The sequence below is a fragment of the Lissotriton helveticus genome, chromosome 7 (genome assembly GCF_964261635.1).
Source record: "Lissotriton helveticus chromosome 7, aLisHel1.1, whole genome shotgun sequence".
Taxonomy (NCBI): domain Eukaryota; kingdom Metazoa; phylum Chordata; class Amphibia; order Caudata; family Salamandridae; genus Lissotriton; species Lissotriton helveticus.
In genome coordinates this window covers 779,976,560-780,003,736 of record NC_136068.1, presented here as the reverse complement: position 1 = coordinate 780,003,736, position 27,177 = coordinate 779,976,560, and the positions used below count along the sequence as shown (strand labels likewise).

Genomic DNA, 27,177 nt, shown 5'->3' with positions numbered 1-27,177 from the left:
TCCATTGATTCTGACGCTGCTTCCTATTTACAAGGGAGGGGTAAATAGGAGGCAGCACCAGAATTAAGACCAGGGAAAACCTGGTCTTAACCTGGCACAACCAGGAGAAATGTTTCATTTCTCCTCGTTTGTGCCGTTTTCATGTGTGCTGCATTGTGCAGCACACATGAAAACAGCAAAAGGCCAATGATTGTTTATGTATAGGAAGGTCCCCCTTCCTACAGATAAACAATTATTTTAAAAAAATTCAGTTTTGCAACTTCTGTGTGTGCTGCATTAAGCAGCAAAGAATTGTTTATTTGCAGGAAGGGGGACCTTCCTGTACATAAACAATATTCCTCTGCACGCAGACACCCTTGCACTTTGGCGCAAGGGTGCCTGCTTTGGCGCTAAGCTGCTAAACTTAGCGCCAGCGCAGTGGGAAACACAGGGCTGCACCCTATTCTTGTAAATAGGGTGCAGCCCTGCGTTTCAGAAGTGGCAGAGTGTGTTGTTAAGTCAAGGAGGCTAATGACACGCTCCACCACTTCCCTTGTACATATGCCCCATTGTTTCTCTATGAGTTAAAGGTTTTATTAATAATTCAAATGTGAATGTGAGCATTAGTGCTCTGAAAAAGAGCTCTCCTTATCATATTTGTAACAAGATTGGACATTGGAAACCAGAGTGCAAACTGAATCCTGATAAAATATTGAATGATGCTCAGGTGAATCCTCAGTTATGAAACATAAATGTGAGGTCTCAGAAGGGGGCGATGCAGTCAGCAGCCCCAACCTGACGGACCTTGCAGAACTTGCATAATCAGAGACCACACAATGGAAAAATGCCACAAGCTTCAATGATGCAGCAAACCATGCAAAATAAAGGATTTCATTTTCAGCAGGGTCCTAAATTTCAGCAGAGCCTTTTATTAACTGAGAACAGTTTTCCACAGTTTTCAGCGACCTCTGAAATTCCCACTGGACTTAGCCCTAACCAATCACAATGATGGTGCGTGAGGAGGAAGGAAGATTGCATGCTTTGTGCAGTTTTAAAGTGAGACCAGAATGGCCCATATGTAGCAGGAGATGTGAAGGGCCACCAAGTATTATTTTGGATTGATACAGGTGCTACCTGCTCCATGGTTGGTCCAATGGAGATTCCAAACCTACCTTTTTCGGGAGTGTAAATCCACATTGCAGACATATAAAAAAACATATTACTAAAAATGCTTCTGCATATGTGCCTGTAAAGACTGGCTGTATTTAAAATACATATGATTTCATAATATGTAACACAATTCCTGTAAACTTGTTTGGAAGAGAACTTGTGTGCAAGATGAATTACACGAGTTTCTGTACACCATATGGAGTGGCAATTGAGACCCAAGTTGAAGATGCTGACTTCAAAATAAAATCACAAGTACCTAGTTTTCATGACTTGCCTCCTGATTTCAATTGTACAGTAAGGAAGGAGGTTTGAAAATGTATAGGCTCATACACTGGACTGACAAAAGGTGTAGAGACAGTGAAAATAGTGTTGAAACCAGATGCCATTTATCCCCAAACAACTCAATATGACACAGGCAGTGTCAGAAATGACCCCAGTGATCAACCAAATGATAGACCAGGGCATTTTAAAGGAAGTCATTAGCAATCCCTGCAACTCCCCAATTGTGGGACTTTAAAAGGCAAATCAAAATGGAGAATAATGTTGTACCTTAGAAAAGAAACAGAATTGTACTTTCATTTTATTTCGTGGTACCAAATCCTGTCATGTGTGGAGCAGTTCACAGTCATTGAATTGTGCCAAACATTCTTTTCCATTCTCTTACATAAGGAACACTGAGAACCTGATTCAGAGTTCAGCAGATGGGTTACTCTGTCACAATCATGACGGATATCCTGTCCGCCAGATTACAAGTGCCCTTGGATAAAATAACTTGTAATACAATGGATGGGATATCCGTCACCTTTGTGAGTAACCCATCTGCTGAACTCTAAATCAGATTCTCAGTTTATTTTCGACTTTCATTTTTTAATACAATTTTTTATACAATATTTTAATAAAATTTTTAATACAATTTTGGTCTGGTGTAGAGTTCCACAAGGGTACATGGAACGCTCCCTGATCTTTAATCAGATACTGAAGAAAAATCTGGAGACATTACAATTGCCCTATAATTCAGTGCTGATTCAATTCATAGACAATTTATTGGTGGGGTCTACAACAAAGGAAAGCTGCAGATTAGACATGATTGCCTTGTTAAATCTTCTTGATAAGACTCGGCATAAAGTCCAGTACTGTCATAAAGAGGTCATATGTTTGGTACACCACATTGAAAAGAGATTGAGAAAGGTCTTAAAAGAGGAGATCTCTACAATCCTCAGAATGCAGTCACCCACAATTCAAAAGTAAGGATGTTCCTGGGCGTGGTTGGCTACTGTCGTCAGTTGATTCTTAAATTGTTCCTAGTGGCAAAGCCTCTACGGAGACTTATTCACAATTATGTGAATGATCTGGTACCCAGAGATGAAGAATACATGAGTGTCTTCCTAGAGCTCAGAGACAAAGTCTGTAGCACCTCAGCACTAGGAATTCTAGATTCCGACAAAGATTTCTTTTTGTTCGATCATTAATGTGATGGGTGTGCATTTTCTGTGTTGGTCTAGACCCATGGAGAAATTAAATGGCCAGGGGCCTACCGATCAGCCGCACTTGCACTTCCCGGTTGTTTGAAATCGGTCACAGCAGTCTGTGTGGGCATTCAGCAGAGCAAGTTGATTGTAATGGGTTACGCTCTAATTGTGATAGTTCATCCAGTCAGTTGAAATTTTGCTGACTCATAATCAAATTTAGCATATGACTAATAGCTGATTGACCAAATACAAGCAAGTAATCTTGGTGGTTGAAAATATTTCAATTAGGCGATGTAATGTTTTAAACCATACAATCATGAGTATGAGGTACAGACTATTTCTGGTTCATATTACTGCCACCCAGTGGTGGCTGGTGGCATTTGAAAATGGTGCATCTAACACAACAAGGGCACCCATACGAGTCAGCACAGGACCTCGGGGAACATATTTTTTATAACAACAGTGGTCCCATGCAAAAGGAATGAAAGAAAGCAATCAATATAGACACAATGGAGACTATATTAAGTTGTATGACTTGTCCAGCCGGACAGAGGTCAAGAATTTGTACTATACAATTACCAAATCACAAAAGATACCTTCACATTTCATTTAGAGTAGACACCCACCTTCCCTCCTAATTTTGCCTGACCTATTTCTCAGTGCAAGCTCCATGGCTATTGTGGCTTATATTGTTTAGGCAATGATGATGACCCCTTTGATTTTGTAAATGGGATCGAAACGCCGTCGACCTTTTATAACACCATATACAATGAAATGTATACCTAATGTGATATGTTTGTAATGGTGTGAATTGAATTTCTGATATTGTTTCATTGACAGAAATCCTTAGCTTCTGCCTAAATATCTTTCTCTGTCTCTTGACTACCTTTTCACTATGCAAATCTGTATGTGTTAGGGTACAGGCTTGTGCCCTACTCTAAATGAAATGTGATGGTATCTTTTGTGATTTGGTAATTGTATAGTACAAATTCTTGACGTCTGTCCGGCTGGACAAGTCATACAACTTAATATAGTCTCCATTGTGTCTATATTGATTGCTTTCTTTCATTCCTTTTGCATGGGACCACTGTTGTTATAAAAAATTTGAAAATGGTGCGGCGTAAAATTATTGTGGTACTGCACTGCGGCACGCGGGCGTAGAGCGCGCCTGAACAACCTACGTGGGGTTTGGAGGGGTTCTCCGAGAAAATTTTGAAAAATAAGAGTGGGCAAATGGTGCATTTTCAAAAAAATTTGAGGAAGCAGGGAGGTTAATAAAGCAATACAATTGAATTATTTATCATTTAAGAAATTGCCAATTTATTTTTAGCTATAGAGGACAATCTTTGCTTATGCTGATGTAAATGTGCGCAGCTGTTTACATAGGTGTTTCTGGGATTTTAACCACAGGAGAACCGGAGAAGAAAAGGCGGAAAGATTGGTGGCAGCCAGCATGTCTTAACATATGCAGCGATTGTACTCGGCTGCCAATCCGTTTCATGTTCCCACATGCTCGGTGACAGACATTGAAAACAGTTCTTTGGTAACACAGAAAAATGCAGTACGTGGAATTAGACTAGCATTTACCTTCAAACACATTTACGAGCATTGTTGGAAAGAGAAGCGTTAAGACAACTTTAAACATTTTTTTAGAAGGTTTAATTTTGTTGCTCATTCCACTTTTTTAAGTTCTAAGGTGTGAGCCGTGAGAAGACATTATACATAAAAGTAGAGGACATAAACGGAAAGGGCGTAAGAAGAGGTATGTGCATGTAGGGTGCCAGAAGATGGTAGAGGTGGGTGCTTAATTTGACCCTGTGGTTGGAGGTGGGGTCCACCGGCACACACTTAAGGTGACTGGCACTTATTTTCCACATCAGACTGTGACCAGAGCAAGAGAGCGACAATCACATCAGTGGAAAAGAGGGGAAGAAGGGGTGATCCCTGTAACAAGAGAGAGGAGGAAAGGATGAGGGGGCGAATGTACAGAAAGGAGGTAAAAGATGAGGACAGCAAACATACCAGAAGGATGTGAAATGGTTGTATGAGTGGAAAGAGGAATGCCCCCTGTCCTGCAAAGTGAATGCCCATCAAGTGAACATGTCAGGCAGATGACCCCGGGTGAGAGCGAGAAAGCGCTTTGGTTTGAAGAGTCCCAGATCCAACTAAATACTCTCTTTTTACTAAAACGCATCCAACTCTTAAGACAGTAAATAGGGTCCTGTGCTTCATATATTTTTTTCTAATTTTGTGGTATGCTTCTTGTTTGTACTTTTGTTCTTAGCAGACGTTTGTTTGGTTCATTTCAGGTATAGCCTTAGAAAGTGCAGTTCCCAGGGCTGGGGAGACATACAATTACACTGAAAGACAGCTCCTCAGGAAGCATACAGCATGACAGAACAGCCGAGACATTTTGAAACGTCACATGTAAGGTAGAATGAACCCCCCAGACTGTAAGAAGTGGGCGTGCATCTAATGCAATAAAATACACGTATCAAAATGAACCATTCCACCAGCAACCACTCCAACCAAAGCTGCCACTGCTTTAACTCCAGTGAAGGTTTCACAGATTCGGCAAGAAGACGCAACAACCAAAGTGGGCAGGCTGGCTCAGCCTTTGTTGACGCAGGGGGCCTGGATTAGCAGGCAGGAACAAACGTTTGAGGAAACACGCCGTATTTGTAGGATTACAACTGGACTTTTGTACAAGATGAATCTAAACCTATTAGTCCGGAAATGCAGCGCGAGAAAACATTAGAAGTACGGGATACACTGGCCAGAAGAACACAAGTGAAATAACTTTATTGGATACCAAGTTCCCAAATCAGCTTTTACGGTCTAATTACATTCAATTTAGGAGGAAACTGAGCAGTTTGCAGACGCGGCCGGCATGACGGGCGGGTGGGGGGAGAGGGGGTGGAAATGGGGTCGCACCGGGGGGATGTGGGGGAGGCAGGAGGGGTTTGTTTAATTAAAAAATATATAAAATAAAACTTAACTTACTGTGCCGCTGCCACCTCAGCTTCTGGATGGGTCCGACTCCCGACTCCCGCCATCCTGCTTTTTCCAATTCCTGCATCATCATCAGCAGGAAAGGCAGCCTCCCTCCCCTACGCCAATCACAACGCTGCAATGGCAGCCTTGTGATTGGTGAGGCGCATTGGAGAGCAAAATGGGAGAGTGGGCGGTCCTGCTTGAGGGCAGGGGGAGTCACCCAGGACCGACCAAACAGTCAGTACGCACAACAGTGGGTAAGCCACTCCCCCCCTGCCCTCGAGCAGGACCGCCCAACCCCAACCAGGCACTTCGGCTTGCTCGCTGTGCAGGAAGCAGAAACATAAAATGGTAGTTTTTACCATCTATGTTTCTGCCTTCTCGCACTGCGAGAAAGCAGTGGGGCAATGCCCCCAACGCCCCAAAGGGGGAGCCACCGCTGCTGCCACCACACCATGCAGGTTATGCAAAAGGTTTGCAGTGTGTAAAGTGTAGGTATTGATCACTTCATTACTTTTCTCTTTATCTGTAAGATCAGGCATGCAGAAGAAACACGGAAAATGGTCCTTCCTTACCCTGCTGATCCTTTTGCTTATTCACGCGTAGCACCCTAAGCCCAGTTTGTGGTTTGGTGCTCGCTGGTGCCAATACGCTCCCACCTTCTTAACTCCCTTCGCATCCTCAGAACCACAATAGCACCCCCCACACCTATGCCCAAGAGACCATCCAGTGAGAACCCTTCTCTGGTACTCTCCTGAGGCCGTGACTCATCCCGTGAGTCACAACAGTCTCGTCCTGCTCGCCTTTTTCTGGGGTTTGCTTGTAATCCTCCATTGCTGCTCCATTTCATGGGTCTCGTCCGATCTGTCCTTCGCCTCTTTGGTCCTCGTGTCCTCTTCCCCTTAACTCCTCACTGTGTGGTTTTGCCGTCCAACGTCTCCTTCCTCCTGCTCTCCCCATGTTCATGCCTCTTCTCTGTCCCGAGTCGCTTCCACTTCTTCCTGGTTGCGATGACCTCTTGTCTCAGGGGTTAGCCTATAAGCAGCCATGCATGAATGAGAGGGTGTGGTCTGCTCCACCACTAGTATGGCTGCCTGAGGTAGACCATTCCCCCGGGGTCCCAATCTGGGCTACTGCTACCCGTGTCGACGTATGACCTGTCACACTGCTGTTACATTTTGTTGAAATGCCCATCTGTAATGGGCTAAGATATACCAATCTAGTAGTCTGTATTTTTTCCAGATGAGCGGAAGTATACCCAAGTAGAAAGGACAATATACTTAATATATCAAACTAATATTGAGGGAATTGATCCCACGTTTTGGCATTCCATTATCTCTAGAATTGAACTGTGGGATACATTTTAAGGATGTTGTCAAGGAGCGACTCCGCATAGCTTTGATATTAGATCAGAAATTAATTGTAGGTATAGATCATAAGCATCAGGAGTCGTTGAGCAAGTTAGCCATATGTTGATTGCGACGGTGTGCGCCTCCACCTCACTGACTTGGCCAGATGCACTCCCACTTGATGAGCCTCGGAACTACACCAAGCAAAAGGGCAGGACTCTCCTCCCATTAAGTGCAGATGGGGAGAGACATGAGAATCCCTTCTGTACCTGCAGCTGCACTTGTAAATATCACTGGTGATAGTGTTCTTGAGTATTTCAGAGGACTGGCTGATGTGGAGCATTCTATCTCTCGTTAGGTCCATTTGGTGACACTTCCAGCAGGGCAGGAGCAGTGCCTCAACCTTAATTCTGGAAACTGGGTTTTGGTGAAAAAACACGCTCACAAGACCCATATGGAGCCTTACGAGAAGGGCAGCATCAGGTGATCCTTGTGTCCACGACTGCTGTGAGATGTGCTGGGTTGTCAAAGTAGATTCATGCGTCACACACAAAGAGAGTGAGACGAACTGTAGCAGACATGAAGATAACGGCTACTGATTAATCGAATTGAACCCCATCTCAGAACAAGGGTTCAGATGAAGAAGATACACAAGTAGAGCCGCAACATAATGTCTGCAGGTTCCGCCTGATCAAGCCCTAGAGCTAGAGGGACACAGTGAGGATGCTCAAGAGTCTCAAATACAGAGAGGCAAACAGAGACCCAGATTCAAACTTCATAAATTCTGAACTCCTGGCACGTCTTGATCTGCTGTGAAAAGTGAAGGCAACCAAGTTGAATAAAATCCTCAACCTGATGCGAATTATGTAAGATCACCTTCAGTGGTCCAAAATGGATCTGAAGATTGAAACAAGCTATGTGAATCAGTTTTTGGATACAGTAAACCATGCTCTCTTTTATGCTGTTGCTCCCAAGTTCAACTGACGTCAGCACAGGTAACACTAAAATCCATGAGGGGAGAGGTGTGGCGCCGCGGCCAGGGCGACTGACGCTGGAATCTGGGGATCAGGGTTCGATCCCCGGCTCCGGCGGCAGGTTAGCCCAGCACCATGTGACTCTGGGCAATAGCTCACTTAATCTTCCCGATGGCCCCCAGCGCCTAGAGACCCTTACGGGTGATTGTGCGCTTTACAAATGTGGATTATTATTATTATTATTATGATTATTATAAGGTTAGTTTCCCACAGATATAGTTTTCAGTAAGGCAGATGGGTTTGAAGGTTAACTGGATGCCAGTGGATTCATATAATAGTTGGTCCTACAATATCTTACTAGTAAGAGTCTTGCTTTTGAAAGGGCCGGGCTCATACATTCTAGATCTGTTCTAGAATCACAAGTCAATGGTACTTTTTCTCAGCATGAAAGCATGGAGGGGAGAGAAATATTTACCAATGTCAGTGTGGTCACTCAAGGCTAAACAGAAGGTTCCTCAAAAAGACAAAAAAAACAAATAGGGAACTCTGTCTCACTGGTGTTCTTCAAAAGAAAAAAAATATATATAAGAGGTCTTCAGGGAAGAGTCCGTAGACAAGGGAAATAGTCCTCCTCTATTAGGTTCCTTTCTCTCTCCCTTCCTCTGGTTCCCAATTGGCTCTGGCGGAGCTTGGCGATACTCTCTACTCTCCCTCAAGAGAACACAAAAAGAAAACAACTGGGGGTTAGGAGAAGGGCTACCGGATTCTAGTAAGCCTCCACCTTATCACCCAAGTGACTGTGCTTTATAGATGGTGTACAACATGCAGTGTTCTGGTGCTTTAGATGCCCTACCACTTCCCAATCGCAAAATAGCGAAAAAGTGGAACTTGCCTTTGGCCACGACCCTCCTGGGTCATGGCAGAAGGAGTTCAAACGTCCTCTTCTCCCCGGGGACGGTTGGACTGACAGCTGTTGTCCCGCGAGTTGCCTCTGCAGTCTCTGCAGTCTGCCTCCTCCTTTTCAGCTTCCTTCCTACTGGGCTCGTCTTCTGGGGCACTCGGTCCTTTTTGAAGTGTGTCTTGGTCCGGCGAAGCTCACCTTTCCAGCGTCCCGGTCTCCGGCACGTCCTCCTGTTCTCTCGTCCTCTCTCTCTCCGTGTCCTCATCTTGCGGCATTTTAGACGCCGCGGCGATCACGTGGTCAGCGTTCTGAACTGCTGACAAGTAAACCGGCTTTTCCTCCCGCGGCACAGTGGTGGCCATCTTAGGTGTCGCAGGCGCGGGATTACAGTCAGCCAGTTCAGAAGCAATTTCTCTAGGGGCGTAGTAACCACAGACCACCAAAAATGGTTGGTTAATTTATTACAAAGTTCAAAATAACTGGACAAAAGACACTTCAAGGTGAGGGTGTAGATATACATTGGAATCAACATAATCCAAATCTGCGAATAAAGTTGAGTTGTTGCAGAATGCACAAGACAATTAACTCAAGAAGTACAATACAGAGGATCAAAAAGCATGAGTCCAAATTTCCCTTCATTTGGGGGCTGATGAATATAAAGCATCAATCTATCGCTACACTAATGCTAACATGTGATCCCTATTTAAGCGTTCTTCAGGGTAAAGTAGATAAGAAGGTATCAGCATGTGGAGTCTTTCTAAGGAGTCTCTCCACTAAAATGGGTAAATTAGCATGAAGCTACTGAGACAGAGCTTGTTCTAAAATGCTCTATCGCCAAAGGCAGAGAAGAAGTGGGGTTCTTTCCCTACTTGCAACATTCCAATTTCACAAGTATCTTCCCAGGATTCCTTTCAGGTCACGCCATCTACTCTGACCACATTCTCATAGGTATTTTTCCACAGGACGGCATTGTTCCTGAACAGGAACATTTTGACCTTGATTACCAGGGCTTCTCTGGTGTGGAAATACAACAGTTCTGTTTATCGGGCTTAACTCTCAATGTATCCTCTTCTCTCCTTGCCTAATTCGTAAAACAAAGACATTATTCAAACTGACAAGTGCGCTTCTTCCACCTGCAACACAAACGTGAAAAAGAACGAAATCCACAGCACACATGAAATTCAAACTGTTAATTCTGAAGAGGGAACTTCCAGGGAAATGCATTTCAGGCCTACAAGATTCAACTAACATAAGAAAAATGGAGCATGGGCTTTATGTAATTTCATAGAATATAAAACTTGGTTAATATTCCTACCTACATATAAAGTGACACGTTTAATAAACACATGTAATAATGAATGGTCGTCCGCTGCACAACACAAATTCTTCCTGTTAATGTTTTCTGCTAGTTACATTTGAGTTCCACATTCATTCTTCATGTTTTCTATGTAACATCCTAAATACATCACATTTTATGTTATTACATTTCAAAATCCTAAAACTTCATGTTAACACGACAAAGGATTATATGCGGATGCACTCTGCACGTGTGATTATAATGCAACCCTACAGTTGAAATGAATTGAGCTCTACATCACTTTGAAGTTGTGAACCACATAGCGGCAGGAGTTTTGGCAGAATAAATTAAAGTGAGTTTGCTTATAAACGCAAGAGTTCTGCGAGTTCCCACAAATCATATTCAGTTTTCTTACGTGGATAAAGGAAAAGAGATGATACATTAAACTGAGGAAGCACTGGGATGTGCTGACTACAGATATGGTCTGGGTCTTATGAGTAATTTTTTATTCGAAAATGGTTTCTAGGCTTCAGATCTTTGTAATTGATTATGGAAATGGCATGCTGGTGCTAAATGTCAATACATGTTTCACACACCCTAATGTGCCTTTGGAAATGGATAATCTTATTGTTATTTTTAGGTATTCATCTAGGAGATGACATATGTTGGTTCCATTAATGTTAAACATTCAATCACTGCTCCAGGAAAACTGCAAGTAAACATCAGTACAGGTTTTATCTGTTACGTAGGGAGAACTTGCACCTGCATTTTACCTCCTTCATGTGCGTCTCGAGGGGCAGTAAACTTCACAAGTTGTGATGTTTAAGAATCAATAGGTTCAACATCTTATTCCTGACGAATTAATATGGCGAAATGATAGTTTCATTCTTTGCTTAATTCAGGGTTGGTAGTTTGACCACACTGTGCAGTTTCTACATCTTCTGCTGAGGACATCGTTTCAGTATAGGAAGCAAGAACATTTAGCAGTATCTTTGTAAAATAGAATCTGTCAGCTTCTGCTTATAACTCATTATTGTGTGCCAGTGGCTCAGTGTATATAGTATACAATTCTTCTTTCAATTAATGGATGAGCTTACTGCTGTTATTAATAATCATTGCTGTCTTAAGAGGCTGCAATACAATGTTGTGGGTCCCTAATAAAAACTTCTCTTGATGAAAGTTGACATCAATGAAACACAAATAGCTTTTGACACAAACTGCCATTTACTTGAACTACAACATTTAGAGGCTAATTTTCCACTAGAAAAAACACTGCCCTCTACTACTCAACTTGGGTATATTTCACTGGTGAACTCTGCTTCTCGATGAGGACGTGGTCTTCTGGGAAACTCACATGTTTGTGCCTTCTACTCTGTAGTAGCTCATGCACTGGAACAACCATAACTCTAATACTGCAAGCAATTGATCCTTTAAGTCAAACACTGTGTGTGTGATCCGAAGGCAATTAAACGTTTATCGTCAAAAATGAGTGAAAATCCTGTTCTCATATATGCAAGCTATTAGCTTGGGAAGTTGTGAATGAATTCTGTCTTTTGGACCGATTTTCAAGATTTCAAGTGTCCTTTCAATGTTGGAGGAGCGCAGGATTTCTATATTCTGACCACTTCTAGCTGTCTGTTAATGTATCGAGTCTCATTATCTCCTCCCTGACCAAAATGAATGCTGAACGGCAATCATCTACCACACTTCAAATCATGTAACAGTGTTTGCTGTAATTTTAGGTGATGAGACCATACTGAAGCACCTCTTCAAAGGATATGTCATTTTAAATTATCTGGTAAATAGATTAATGTAATCAAAAAGACAGGCATGATGTTGGTCTTTGATCACATGGAGTGCTTCTTTGAACTTAGCATACATGAATGTAATAAAGGATTTGTGACTGTGGGGGGGGGGAGAGAACTTTTCATGCAAGTTTTGTATACTCACAGTAATGGTTGTTGCAAAGTTTGTTTATATGTCAGTTGTTACCCATGCTCCCTCCCTCAGTTCCATATACACCCTTTTCCACTTTAATGCCTGTTATGATTTTGAGGTTCTGAAACAAAATATGGAGTTTGTAAATCATTTAGTCTTGTTTCAAACTTTTGGATGGGTAGAAATAGCAACAAATTTACCACCCACTGTGATTCTTTCACAGATTGATTTTCAAACCTTTCTAACACTAACCGATGAGGATTTGAGAGAACTTGGAATCTCGACATTTGGTGCAAGAAGAAAAATGCTTATGGCCATAACAGGTTAGTTTCTTTAGTGGATACTTACGGGAGTATTTTGTGAACAAAAATATTCACAGTTCTATTTAGGGTTTAAGATGTTACTTTCATATTCAAATAAATTGATTTGCAAGGGATAAACAGTAAAGAATGGCGGGAATCTTAATCTCACAAAAGACATTTGCTGACATGAAAGTATATCCTACCAGTGAAATTGAATTTCTCTGTGAGCAGAACCAGTTGCATTTCAGGATTTATCGGAGTCGATGGGTGTGTCCACCTGTAACAATTTGTGAACAAAGTCAAATATGCATCTTCCTTTGTTCCTTCCTTAAAAATGTTTGCACATTTACTCCTGTCTGTTTTCAGGGTGTGAATAGGGAAAGTGCACATCCAGAATTTACCTGGATTTTGGGAAAATAGTTTCTGTAACGGGGTAAATATCTCCCCATGAAGAAACAAAAAAGAAGTTGACACATCCAAAAACACTTTTGACTCAAATTTCTGCATGCCAAAATGTACGACAGCTTGATTTCCTTATATGAAAATGGTTTCACATCTGCTTGCTCCTCAGAATCTGAGACTATATGATTATTAAGAATATTCTAGGAATTGTTTGTGAAATCCTAAAATGCTGGCCATTTGCTACACTTTAGGAGTAAGCTGATGGATAAATAGTTACGGTGTTTTCTAAAGAGTTTGATAAATGGATCAAAAACATTTAGGAATAGATTTAAGATAGAGTTAAACATTTGTGAACATTCTGAAATATTACTTTGAAATCTAGGATGGCAGTACCCAGACTGCAAATTGATCTACATTTCAGTAATACAATGTAGGTATTTAGCGGCATATACACATTTGTAGTATGTGCAATGATTAGTGTTCATTTTTGAAACAATATGCAGCTATGGAGCTGTCAAAGTACTCCTGCCCGCTGGAAGCAGAGATTTCATCTCTGTTCCTGTCCACAGACAAGCGGGTAGGAAAAGAGATGAAAGATTGCTCTTCCATGCAGGGAGCTGCCTTTCCAGCAGCTCCCTTTGTCTGAGAGCAATGCCGGCTCTTGCAGGAGGCGGGGAGCCGGCTGGGACCATAAGGGCCTCCCCAGCATCCCAGGGCGAGGAGAAAGAGGCAAAAAAAGGTGAGAAAAGAGGTAGAATAAAGGTGAGAAACGAGCAGAAAGAGGCAGAATAAAGGTCAGAAACAAGGAAAAAGAGGAAAAATAAAGGTCAGTAAGTGAGCAGAAAGAGGCTAAATAAAGGTGAGAAACGAGCAGGAAGAGGCAGAATAAAGGTCAGAAACTAGCAGAAAGAGGCAAAATAGAGGTCAGAAATGGGCAGCAAGAGGCAGAATAAAGGTCAGAAACAAGTGGAAAGAGGCAAAATAAAGGTGAGAAATTAGCAGAAAGAGGCACACTAAAGGTCAGTAATGAGCAGAAAGAAGCAAAATGAAGAACAGCAATGAGCAGAAGAGGCAAAATAAAGGTGAGAAACAAACAGAAAGAGGCAAAATAGAGGTCAGAAACTAGCATAACGAGGTAAAATAGAAGTCAGAAACGAGCAGCAAGAGGCTGAACAAAAGTCAGAAACGATCAGAAAGAGGCAGAATAAAGGTCAGAAACAAGCAGAAAGAGGCAGACCCTAAGGTCAGAAACTAGCAGAATGAGGCAAAATAAGGGGCAGAAAGAGGCAGAATAATTGTCAGAAATGTGCAGAAAGAGGCAGAATATAGGTAAGAAATGAGCATAAAGAGGCATAAGAAAGGTTGGAAATAAGCAGAAAGAGGCATAATAAAGGTCGGAAACTAGCAAAAAGAGGCAGAATAAAGGTCAGAAACAAGCAGGAAGAGGCAGAAGAAAGGTCAGAAACACGTAGAAAGAGGCAAAATAAAGGTGAAAAACGAACAGATAAAAGGCAAAATAGAGATTGGAAACTAGCATAAAGAGGCAAAATAGAGTCAGAAACGAGCAGCAAGAGGCAGAACAAAGGTCAGAAACAAACAGAAATAGGCAGAATAAAAGTCAGAAGCAAGCAGAAAGAGGCAGAACAAAGGTCAGAAACTAGCAGAATGAGGCAAAATAAGGGGCAGAAAGAGGCGGAATAATTATCAGAAATTAGCAGAAAGAGGCAGAATAAAGGTATGAAATGAGCATAATGAGGCAGAAGAAAGGTTGGAGACAAGTAGAACGAGGCAAAATAAAGGTGAGAAACAAACAGAAAAAGGCAGAATAAAGGTCAGAATCTAGCAGAAAGAGGCAAAATAGAGGTCAGAAATGAGCAGCAAGAGGCAGAATAAAGATCAGAAATGAGTATAAAGAGGCAAAGTAGAGGTAGGAAATGAGCAGAAAGAGGCAAACTAAAGGTCAGTAATTAGCAGAAAGAAACAAAATAAAGATCAGCAATGAACAGAAAGAGGCAAAATAAAGGTGAGAAACTAACAGAAAGAGGCAAAATAGAGGTCAGAAACGAGCAGCAAGAGGCAGTACAAAGGTCAGAAATTAACAGAAAGGCAAAATAAAAGTCAGAAACGAGCAGAAAGAGGCAGAACAAAGGGCAGAAACTAGCAGAATGAGGCATAATAAGGGGCTAAAAAGAGGCAGACTAATTGTCAGAAACTAGTGGAAAGAAGCAAAATAATGGTGAGAAATGAGCAGAAAGAGGCAAAGTAATGGTTAGTAATGAGCAGAAAGAAACAAAATAAAGATCACAATGAGCAGAAAGAGGCAAAATAAAGGTGAGAAACGAACAGAAAGAGGCAAAATAGAGGTAAAAAACTAGCATAAAGAGGTAAAATAGAAGTCAGAAACGAGCAGCAAGAGGCAGAACAAAGGTCAGAAACTAACAGAACGAGGCAGAATAAAGGTCAAAAACTAGGAGAAAGAGGCAGAACAAAGGTCAGAAACTAGGAGAATGAAGCAAAATAAAGGGCAGAAAGAGGCAGAATAATTGTCAGAAATTATCAGAAAGAGGCATAATAAAGGTCGGAAATGAGCAAAAAAGAGGCAGAATAAAGGTCAGAAACTAGCATAAAGAGGCAAAAGAAAGGTCGGAAACAAGTAGAAAAAGGCAAAATAGAGTGCGGAAACTAGCATAAAAAGGCAAAATAGAGTCATAAACGAGCAGCAAGAGACAGAACAAAGGTCAGAAGCAAACAGAAGTAGTCAGAATAAAGGTCAGTAACGAGCAGAAAGAGGCAGAACAAAGGAGCAGAAAGAGGCAGAACAAAGGTCAGAAATGAACAGAATGCGGCAAAATAAAGGGTAAAAAGAGGCAGAATAATTCTCAGAAACGAGCAGAAAGAAGCATAATAAAGGTCCGAAACGAGCAGAAAGAGGTGGAATACAGGTCTGAAACTAGCATAAAGAGGCAGAATAAAGGTCGGAAACAAGCAGAAAGAGTAGGGTGACCATGCGTCCCGCATTTGCAAGGACGGTCCCGGTTTTACACCACCTGTCCTGGCAGATTTCAAGAAATTTAGCTCTTGTCCCGGTTTTTAGAGAGGGTCGACTGAAAACGGCAGGAGGTGCTTTTTTATATTTTACAAAGCAGGGATAATTAGTAGTTGTTTCAAGAAAGCAATTTAATTAACAGGTAAGCTACTGGGTTTAAAAATAGCATTTTATGTATTTTCTAATTGCCTGCTCTGTAATTCTCTGCTGAGAAGCAATGTCATTCTGTGCGCTCACTTGAAGTTAAATTATAGTCCTTCTTCTATGTTCGTGAAATGACCAGGTTTTTGGCTTTAAAATTCTGGTCACCCTAAGAAAGAGGCAAAATAAAGGTCAGAAAGAGGCTTAATAAAGGTCGGAAACCAGCAGAAAGAGGCAAAATAAAGGCCAGAAAAAAGGCAGAATGAAGGTCAGGAACGAGCAGAAAGAGGCAGAACGAAGGTCAGCAACGAGCAGAGAGAGGCAAGATAAAGGTGAGGACGAGCAAAAAGAGGCAAAATAGAGGTAAAAAAAACGCAGCAAGAGACAGAAATACAATGGTCAGAACCGAGCAGGCCAAGCTATGTCGGTGAGAGAGCAAGACACGATATGAACGTCAGGAGTGAGAGAACAGAACAAGCTATGTATGTCAGAAGTGAGAGAGCAGGACAAGCTATATAATACATACACACAATACGAAAAATAAAATGGCACTAGATGAAGCAATATGGTGTCAACTATTAAGGTGATTTTCAATTCAGTTTCGTGAAATTCCACATGGATGTCTTTGTAATTTATGACACATCAAATGAACTTTTGAAAGAAATAGGTTTTTCAATATATCAGAGCAAAAATGCCATGATAAAAAGCATCAATTTTGTGACAATTAAGCTATGATTTACTCAATTACAAATGCATATATTTTTCAGACATGGGCAAGAACAAACGGAAACCGATGGAAGCTGCAACGATTCGGGCCTCTTATCTCGAAGGCGGCGCTAGCGGAAGGTTACCTCGTTTAGGTCACTTGGATGAAGCAGCCCAGAGTAACCGCTGGTGATGAGACCCTGGTGCCCATATAGCCTAAAACACTTCAAATGATGTACATTTCAACTAAAATAACTACGGTAGTAATAAGCACTAACTTAGCCACTATGGGGCCTATTAGGATGGCGGACGGACCAGCGTCCGTCCGCCACCCCTGAGGTGGAGGGAACGTCCGCAGGGGCTGCGGCGTTCCCTCCATGCAGATTAGGATGTGACCGCCACCCTGGCGGTCACATACCCTATGTTTAACATTGTGGCGAGTGCTGCTTGAAGCAGCGCCCGCCGCAAGGTTAAAAGTGCATGCTTTGCATATGCATGCACAAAGCGGCAGGCACCGCGTGGAGCCTGCCGCTTTGTGCATGCATATGCAGGGGGGTACCATAGGTACCCCCCATGTGCACCCCCCAACAACCTGGGGGCTCGCAACGAGCCCACAAAAACGAAAGACCACATGCTTTTCCATGGCAGAAAAGCCGCCGCGGAAAAGCATGTCTTCTGCCCCATCCTAATATGGCTGGCGGTGTCTGATAGACACCGCCACCATATCAGAGCTTTTCCGCCGCGGTCGGAATGCGACCGCGGCGGAAAAGCGGCGGACTGTCTTCCTGACCTACCAGCCATCCTAATCTGGCGGTGGGTCTTTGGAGCCTCCGCAGCGGTGAATCCGCATCCTCCGGGCCGGCGGTGGCTTCCGCCGGCCCGGAGGATGCGGATTCACCGCGATCCTAATAGGCCCCTTAGTTTGGCGTTTGCATAATGGATACATATAAAGGCACAGACACAGTGGCGTGCATACAGTGAAACACAGCAACAGATACTCATATCCACAAACAACACATACAAGAAACCTTATGTGGAAACAACACCCTTATGTGGAACATCACCTAGGCGCAATGGCTACACAGGTGCCGCGGCTCTCATTCAACATGCAGAGATGCCTAGTGTCACGTGTATCACCTTAGGATCATGGTTTTGATCAATACCATTTTGCATGGTTGATGTTTTAGGCCCATATTATACAGGGTGAGCAACACATAGCAGCAATCCAGATTACAAATGGAGAATAAATGAAAACTAGAACTGCAAACTGATCTTTATAATGTTTCCCATATGACTTTTTCCTTGTTTTGCTTTTCTTTAGGGATTTAATACGTTTCCCACGCTGGTATTTTGGTTCTTAAGATCAATAGATGGACTCCCAGAGAGAGTTTTCAGCAAAGAAAGTATGCAATACGTTGTGATAAGTGCATAAACAGCTGTTGTACAAAACAGGCCATTTGCTTCACATTGGAAACAGGGAATACATACACACTTCTGTGACTCAGACACGTGTATTCTGCACAGAGACAAACTGAATGAGCATGACCACTGCATGACCACTGTGTGGACATGCATGTCTTTAAACTGCAGGATCCATGTAACAGCCGATGACATATTAACACAGTAAAACATCCAGACTTCATCTCTGCTTGCAAACCTTTCTTGCACAGTCAATGTCTTAGCGCCCCCTACTGCTTACTCTCCAGCAGCCTTTGCATGAGTGGACACTACCAAGGGCACTCATGAAGCCACACCTAAGATCACTGATAAAATATTGCATACCACTATCATCGTGAAATTCAATACTTGGTTGAAATATGGGCTTTTCTGTAGCCTATTCAAAATCTGGACTATTAGAAAAATAAGTGGGACCATCACTGCTATCAGTATTTTTTCGTAGACAGTCCATTGATTCATACCTTTATGTTTCCCTTTTTTTGTAAAGCAAAAAAAAAAACAAGCTCATTACTACAACAGCGCTTGCAAAGAGGCGTGACACACTCGTCTCCGTGGTGCCTCTGCAATGCCCTTCTAACCCTAGCCTAGGAGCTGTTTGCCTTTTTGTGACAGATCAGTGCAGAACGACTAAGAGCAATAGACAATAAGCAGTGTAAATGTATGCACTGCTTTCATAAGTAGCTCACAAAAAGTGTATGTGATTTTAACGTGTAAAAAGGGTCTCTAGCTGTGTTTTACTCGAGAAGCCGCTGGCAAACAGAAATGTAGATCACCATTATTGTATCATCCACTCGTTAAAATGGGACTGTGTGAACAACACATGGGGGCATATTACCAAGCCTCTATCGCCACCACAATGTCACTTTTTGTGACGTTGTGGTGGCGATAGGGTCAGCGCCCTATTACCAAGGCAGTGTTAAACCACATAGCGTGGCTAAAAGCCACGTTCATTGGCTTAACGCTGCCTTGTGAATAGGGCCCCTTTCACACTAACCTTAGCGTGAAAGGGGGCGTACAGTGGGTGTTGCGGTGGGCATTCCACCGCAACACCCATTCACTTGGACGCTGCCATCTATTATCAAGAGAGGCGATAATAGGTGGCAGCGCCGAACTTACGACCAGGAAAATCCTGGTCTTAAGGTGGCGAAATGAGGAGAAATGCTTCATTTCTCCTCGTTTTTGCTTTCCCCAGGTTTGCTGCCTTGTGCAGCACACATGGAAATGGCAAAATGCCAAGGTTTGTTTATGTACAGAAAGGTGTCCCTTCCTATACATTAACAAACCTTTTTTTAAAATGTCATTGTAACTTTCATGTGTGCTGCATGTAGCAGCACACATGTAATTCACAAAATTGCATTTTAGGTTTGTTTATGTGCAGGAAGGGACACCTTCCTGTACATAAACAAACCTCCCTGCTCGCAGACACCCTTGCACTTTGGTGCAAGGGTGCCTGTGTTGGCGTTAAGTCGTGAGTCTTAGCGCCATCGCAGGGGGAAATGCCAGGCTGCACCATATCCTTGGTAATATGGTACAGTCTGGCATTTCCGAAGTGGCGATGAGAAGGCGTTAAGCCAAGGAGGCTAACGCCTCTCACCGCCACTTCCTAGATAATATGCCCCTAAGTGATGCAGTATTTTTGTAACTCACTTTCAATTAAGAAATCATGACAAACTTTTTGTAGGATACAGGTCACCCCAACGTTTACCAGTGCCTACCATTTTACAATTAATTAATTCCCAGTTGATTAATCCCTGAAGGCTGATGTTGTGAGTCGGCTGTGTCATGATTTAAACTGTTGTTCTGAAAAAGATGACAGCAGCAAGAGTTTAGCTCACTGAGCCGCCTAAGAAGGTAGGAATACATGTAAGAACTACAACATTTCTCGTTTGCATTGTTCCAAATATTTTATTAACCTATCCCAAGCCACATTGCTCTTAAAACTATACAGTGTGATCTACAACCTGTTTATCCAGTGATAAAGACTTCCTAGAGCTATTTAGGGTTGTTTTGTAATAACAAAATAAGTGTATATATAGTCATTTTTGATCATTACACATTTCCTCATCTTTTCCTGATTATTCACTGCCACCTAGTGGATATCACTGCACATATTATGGAAGATGCCTTGCAGGTCTTCGGAAAAAGAATTATGATTGTTATCTACCATTCTCTTATTTGTTGTGAAATCGATGTTTTAAGAGACCCAAGACGTTCATAAAATATAGGTGATGCAGTAGGAAAATATTGATACTAATTATAATTGGTGCTGCTCCCTAGGGTACCTCCAGCACATCCTTAAAGAAAGGGATCAAGTATGTGGCATTTTGGTGTCTATTAGAAAGCCGCATAATTGGCCTCCAAAAAGTATGCAAATGTCACTGTGCATTAACACCAAAATCCAGCCACACTACTTTTACAGAGTCCTTGGCATATTTTTAATGCAACGGAGATAGGTTCTTTCTGGATTTAACCCACTCCAATGTGCTCATTTAATTAAGGGAAGAGGGAAAGGAAGGGAAGGGGAAGAGAGTGAGTGGGCAGTGCTACAAAAGATGCAAACTATTTGCTCCAATTGGCCTTTCCAGACCATTAGGCGCTAAACCCAAATTAAGTTCACCCCTATATTTGCCCAGGCATTTGGGGCCAGATGTACGGCAATGACAATTTGCGACTCGCAAATTGCGCTCGATTGCAAATCGCAGTTTGCAAGTCGCAAAAAGCCATCTACAACAGTGTCTGAGACACTGTTTGCGGTTCCCAATGGGGTCACAAATTGCATGCCTCATCAATATTCATGAGACACTTGCAATTTGCGACCCCATTGGGAATAGCTAGCCCTCCCAGGGATGGTGGCCTGCTGGGCTCAGCAGACCTCCATGTCTGGGACTGCTTTTAAATAAAGCAGTTTTTTTTACGCAGCCCGTTTTCCTTATAGTAACACAGAACGCACTGCCTGCCCCTAAAAAACATTTTCCCCTGCATTTGCAAAGGGAAAGGGGTCCCCTGGGGACCCCTTCCCATTTGCGAGTGCATTACCACCCTCTTGAAGGGGGCGGTAAATTGTGAGTGCTTTGCGACTGCAATTGCGGTCGCAAAACATTCATACACGGGGTAGAGAGTCGCTATTAGGAAGGGACGCCCTTAGAGTGCCCCTTCCTAATAGAGAGTCGCAAATCCTATTTAGCGAGTCGCAAATAAATTGTGACTCGCTAAATAGGGTTTGTACATGGTCAAATAGTATTTTGCATGCACAAACGGGTTGCAAACCATTTGCACATGCAATTTAGGGTCGTACATTTGGCCCCTGACTCCATATTTAAGGGAGGAGGGGTGGACTTTCTTCACAAAAGCTATCATAGGGAGTATTGCATCAAAAACATGTATTTTTCTTTATTCTCATTATAGCCCATTTACCACGTACCACGGCACTTTTCATGACCTCATTACCCCTTATGCCTTAAGATCAAAGCAGACAACATCTGCTTTTTTTTCAGAAACACAACTTTGTACATCTGTAAATACAACCTCAATGGCCCGAGTCTAGAAATGATGGTTGTATGTCAGAATACTGTATACAGATATACTGTTAGACTTATAGTCTGTCTTTAGTATTGCTTAAAACTGTGGGGTGATATTCTGATAGATGATGTGTAGGCCGTGGTGTGCTGTGCTGTTTCAGAGCACATTCTGGCATCAATAATCTGGTACTTTACCAGCATGGGTACTTGGGCTGCCACTGCAGTGCTGCAAAGCCTTTCCTGCTGCTTCTTTCCACCTCCAAGATACTGGTGCGAAAGTACGTTCAGAGAGTGGAATCTGCAAACACCATGAGCAGAATCACAGAGCTTTGCACTGGTTCTTGTCTAATTTTACCTTGACCCTCTCAGCTCCCAACAGGAGCAAAAACATTTGCACCGATTCAGAACGGAACTGAAAATGTTCACAAATGTCTGCCAGATGACTGGGCCCAGTTGCAGCAACGCCGCTGCCATCTATGAAATTCAGCCACATATGATGAGTGGTGCGGACAAGTTACTAACCTGTCCCTCTAGATCTCTGAATCCCATGATACATACAAGCCACCACTGTCAGCCATCTTTTTCCCCTTTTCTTCTCTCACTGTCAGCTTGAAGTAGCTCGGGTGTCCTGGGGCTGACAGCATTCCCAGCTCAATGAAAGGCAGTAGGATAAATGAAATGGATGGTTCTGTGCGGCCTAGTGATGAATACTTTCCCATCACTGAATTGTTGTAAATGAAGAACACCCTGCATTTGTTTTTTTCAGAGGTGAGGGAGTGAGAGTGGAAAAATGCCCACCCTGCACCGGTACTGTCTAAAGTAGTCGATAAGCATAGCTAATCCACAGGCAATGTAGTGCTAACTTATTGAAGTGCTGTAGTAATACCACAATGTGTTTATAGTCATGGTTACCTAGTTGTTTAAATAGAACATTTATAGATATACATGCTCTGTTTCCCTGAACAATCCTTAGAACTAGTTATTGCACAAAGATATATTATATATATATATGTGTTTTCTAGATAGATGTGAAAAAGAAATGTTTTCTATGCACAAATGTTTGTACAAAAGAAGTATTTTTGCATCCTCGAGATGGGGATCTTTTTACCATTATGCTGCTTTTTACCAGCAATTTTCTTGCACATATTCTGTAAATCTGCGTTGATAAGTGAAACTTTGCACCCTTTCAAAACGTTTATAAGTAGAGTTTCGTGATGTGTAATTACACAGGAGTAAGATGTGTATATTAAAAAAACGTTTGCAACTAATATTGCATCCCGTCCTGTTTTTGAATGCTTCTCAGATTAATTCATGATATTCATGTGTCTATTAATTTCCAAATGTCTGGTGATAGCTGTATAGGCTTTTCTTGCATTTATCCCAAGCCCATTATAGATAGGTCCCATTAATGTGGTCCTGTCACATTGGATGTACAGATCCTTGGGAGCGCAGAGGCTCACAATGTACCGACAAGTTAAATATGAAAGTAACAATAACAATGTTCAAGCAGGACATTTATTTTATTCCGTGTTTTATATAGTTTCTTACTGACATTTACTAACATTACCATAAATTGCTAGAACACACCTTCTAAACCAGGTTTGCGAGTTTTAATTTATAAATGTTTCTCTTGTCTTCATTTACAATGGTGGATTTTGATTCAGACATGGAAATGTTTGGAAATACAAGTTTGTGTTAGAGATTGTCACTCCTCCTGGCCCATGCAGGACATGGAAGTCGGCATCATCACTAGGTGAGCCGCGCCTTTCCTCTAGGATGAAGAGGATCATGGATGTGAGGTTGAGGACCTCCAGGCCACGTCTCAGAAGATGCAGCACTGACGGGCAGCACAATCCTTCGACAAGCCTGGACTACATATGCTATCTGTGCAGACAGGAGTGCTGGCGGCCTCAAGCTCCAGGCTGCTTAGCTCTGAATACTACCAGTCTGAAGGGGACAGGTGAAAGTGACATCCATCTTCCACTATTCAAGTGGGTGGAGAGTTCTGTGACCTGTTTACATCCCTCTGCAGCGGCAAGTGTGAATCTGGGGGGCAAATCTGGTGTAAGAGTGCATTCCTTGATGTAGGTGGCAGAAGCTGAAGGAGCGAACGCCTGTTAGTATTCCCAGAGCTTAATTTCTAAAAAAAAACATAAGGGTCAGGGCTCTCGTCAGGAGGTCACTGCAGCTTGCACCGCACATTGCCCCTCCCAGCTCTGCCAAAGATAGTAACAACGCAACTATTAATCATCGCACTCCTACAAGCGTGACAACTCACACTATTTCAGGCCCCCCAAAGCTATAAGAATGGCTTGGGTGGCAGGTAATAGTCATTTTTAATGCAAATTGAATTATTGTATAACTGTTGTTCTGGTCATCTCTAAATTGGTCAGACAGCACCACCTTGTGGCAGACTGTCAAGTGCTGGTATTGACAATTAAGTGCCGGTGCTGAGCACCGAAAACCACCAGCTCAAATTAAACAGTGAATGTTCCTAATCACAACCCTTGTCAGGGTGAACCTTCAAAGTCACTAAATAACATGAGCTCCCCCCCCCCGCTATCAATGGTACAGAGCACACAGGCTTAATTTAGGGTGATGTGAAAAGTTTTTATATACTACCTAAACAGTAATAAAGTCAAACCACCAAGCAATAAAAAGCCCAAACTAAATTTAGAAAAAAGGGTAATCCATACTAATATTATAAAGAGAGAGCCTAAACCTTTGAGGCGGGTAATCTCAGTAACCACAGCACCAATCACAACACCCAATACAGCGTTGGAAAGGGCAGTTGAAGCAGAAGGACATAGGCTATGCAGACGGATAAACAAATGTATAAAGAAATTGCAAAAAATCCGTACTATACTATATACTATCCATACTAATATTATAAAGAGAGAGCCCAAACCTTTGAGGCGGGTAATCTCAGTAACCACAGCACCAATCACAACACCCAATACAGCGTTGGAAAGGGGAGTTGCAGCAGAAGGACATAGGCTATGCAGACGGATAAAAAATGTATAAAAAATTGCAACAAATCCATACTATACTATATACTAGTGGTTCCCAAACTTTTGACTCCTGAGGACCCCCATTGAGTCACCACTGGAAGCCGGGGACCCCCAAGCAATTTGTATGAGTTAAATTTCAAACATTAAAACAGTAATTCGAAAAAAATACACACATCTGCACACAAAACAAATACTCAGGATTTTGGGGCCAGATGTACGACCATTTCATTTAGCGCCTCGCAATTGGCGACACATTGCGATTGGCAAATTGCGAGTCACTAAATGAAATGTATAACAGTGTGTTTAACACTGTTTGGGATTCCCAATGGGGTCGCAAATTGCAAGGTTCATTAATATTAATGAGCCTCTCGCAATTTGCGAGCCCATTGGGAATGCCAGCCCTCCCAGCGATGGTGACCTGCTGGGCTCTGCAGGCAACCATGTCTCGGACCGTTTTTAAATAAAGCAGTTTAAAAAACAAATGCAGCCTGTTTACCATGCATTTAAAAAAAAAGAAAATGAATCGTTTTCGTTTCATTTTCTAAGGGCAGGCAGAGGTCCCTGGGACCACTGCCTGACCTTAAAAATAACTTTGCATGCATTTGCAAAGGGGAAGGGGTCATTTGCGAATGCATTACCATCTACTTGAAGTAGGTGGTAATTGTGACTGTTTTGCGACCGCAAAACATTTGTACATGGTTTTGAGACTCGCTATTTGGAAGGGAATGCCCCTTCCAAATAGCAAGTTGCAAAACCTATTTAGAGAGTCGCAAACAAATTGCGACCCGCTAAATAGGCTATGTACATGGCCCAATAGGTTTTTGCATGCGCAAACGGGTTCGCGAACCCGTTCGCGCATATAAAAACAGATCGTACATCTGGCCCTTAGTATTTTATATTGAAGTAATAGCCCCTCTGTCACATGTATTTCATTTGTTTTGTAGCATCTCTCACACCATTATAGGATGTCAGATCACTTTACATCACACACATATAGAGACATTGAATCATACATGTAAATCAGTGTGTATATAACATGTTTAAAGAGTGCTTGGTCTGGAAAAGCACAAACTCAGGATTCAGAGCATAACACAGTGGCTAGCATTGACTTTATCATTAAAAATGTATTTCCACCCAAATATATCTTTTTAGCAGCATCAGGATAATGAATAACTGGGACAAAATATAAGTTACTAACTGGTACCATGCAGTTTGCAAGCAGCTCTTTGATGACAGTTTATAGGTCCCTCTGCTAGATTACAATTGTCACTTATGAAGTGCACAGTAATAAAGGAATCTCTGTGACAAAAGCAGTAACCACCAACCTAGGCACATAAAATGCTGCTTTTTAAGATGCATGTTACACGTTCTTTCCAGTAGGCACATTAACCCTCTGTGCTACATTAGTTAAATCAAAGCTGCCACTGAACAAAACTCTCCTTGCTCTCCAGCAGGTTCATTAATCACTGGCATTCTCTTGACACTTTTATTGTTGCTGGAAAGCTGCTAATTATACAGGAAATGTTTTTGTGCTTTTAAAACTGTTGCCTACGGACCCCCTGGGAATGTGTCACGGACCCCTGGGGGTCCGTGGACCACAGTTTGGGAAACACTGCAGTATATACTATCCATACTAATATTATAAAGAGAGAGCCCAAACCTTTGAGGCGGGTAATCTCAGTAACCACAGCACCAATCACAACACCCAATACAGCGTTGAATAGGGCAGTTGCAGCAGAAGGACCTAAGCTATGGAGACGGATAAAAAAATGTATAACAAAATTGCAAAAAATCCATACTATCCATCCATACTAATATTATAAAGAGAGCCCAAACCTTTGAGGCGGATAATCTCAGTAACCACAGCACCAATCACAACACCCAATACAGCGTTGGAAAGGGCAGTTGCAGCAGAAGGACATAGGCTATGCAGACGGCCACCATATATATATTTTTTTTTGCAGAGTTTTATATAGCGCAAACTTGACCCGAACTGTATCAGGTATCAGAGCGCTTTACATAGCATCAGTTATGTTACATGAGGACACACATTCATTTTTGTTAGGCACGGGGAGATTAAGTGATTTGCCCAGAATCACAGGATGTTTGGCGTCGTTACCAAGACTCGAACCCTGATCCCCAGGTCCGAGGTCGAGCGCTTTAGCCGTTAGGCCAACTCCTCTATACATTTAAAAGGTAAAAGAATCGTGCCAGCAAAGTAGTCCCTTGTGGGCGTGTCTGCGTTGTGCTGTGGTCGTGGGCTGGGGGCGTGTGGTACGGCCATCACATTGTAGGCTGTGGGCGTGTGCTGGGGGCGTGACAAACGCCGGGGTGTGTGTCCGCCCTTCATGCCATGTGAGTCGAACATACAAGCGCCAATTACGTTGCTGTGCAGCATCAAGGGGCACGCTGGGGCGTGACACGCTGGGGGTGTGACACGCTGGGGGCGTGAGAAACGCTGGGGGCGTGTGTCCGGCCTTCATGCCATGTGAATGCAATTGCGTTGCATCCAGTGGCACGCTG

The 27,177-nt window shown here is 42.6% G+C and overlaps 1 protein-coding gene across 1 annotated transcript in view; it reads left to right on the top strand.

The window, feature by feature from the left end:
* Positions 1-16,955, top strand: part of LOC144767042 (protein bicaudal C homolog 1-A-like) — a 195,406-nt gene extending 178,451 nt beyond the window's left edge. The window contains exons 18-19 of the mRNA XM_078650679.1: positions 12,295-12,394; positions 16,730-16,955. Of these exons, the coding sequence (XP_078506805.1) occupies positions 12,295-12,394; positions 16,730-16,860 (231 nt within the window). The 3' untranslated portion in view covers positions 16,861-16,955. The remainder of the gene's footprint in view (positions 1-12,294; positions 12,395-16,729) is intronic.
* Positions 16,956-27,177: the final 10,222 nt, after the last annotated feature.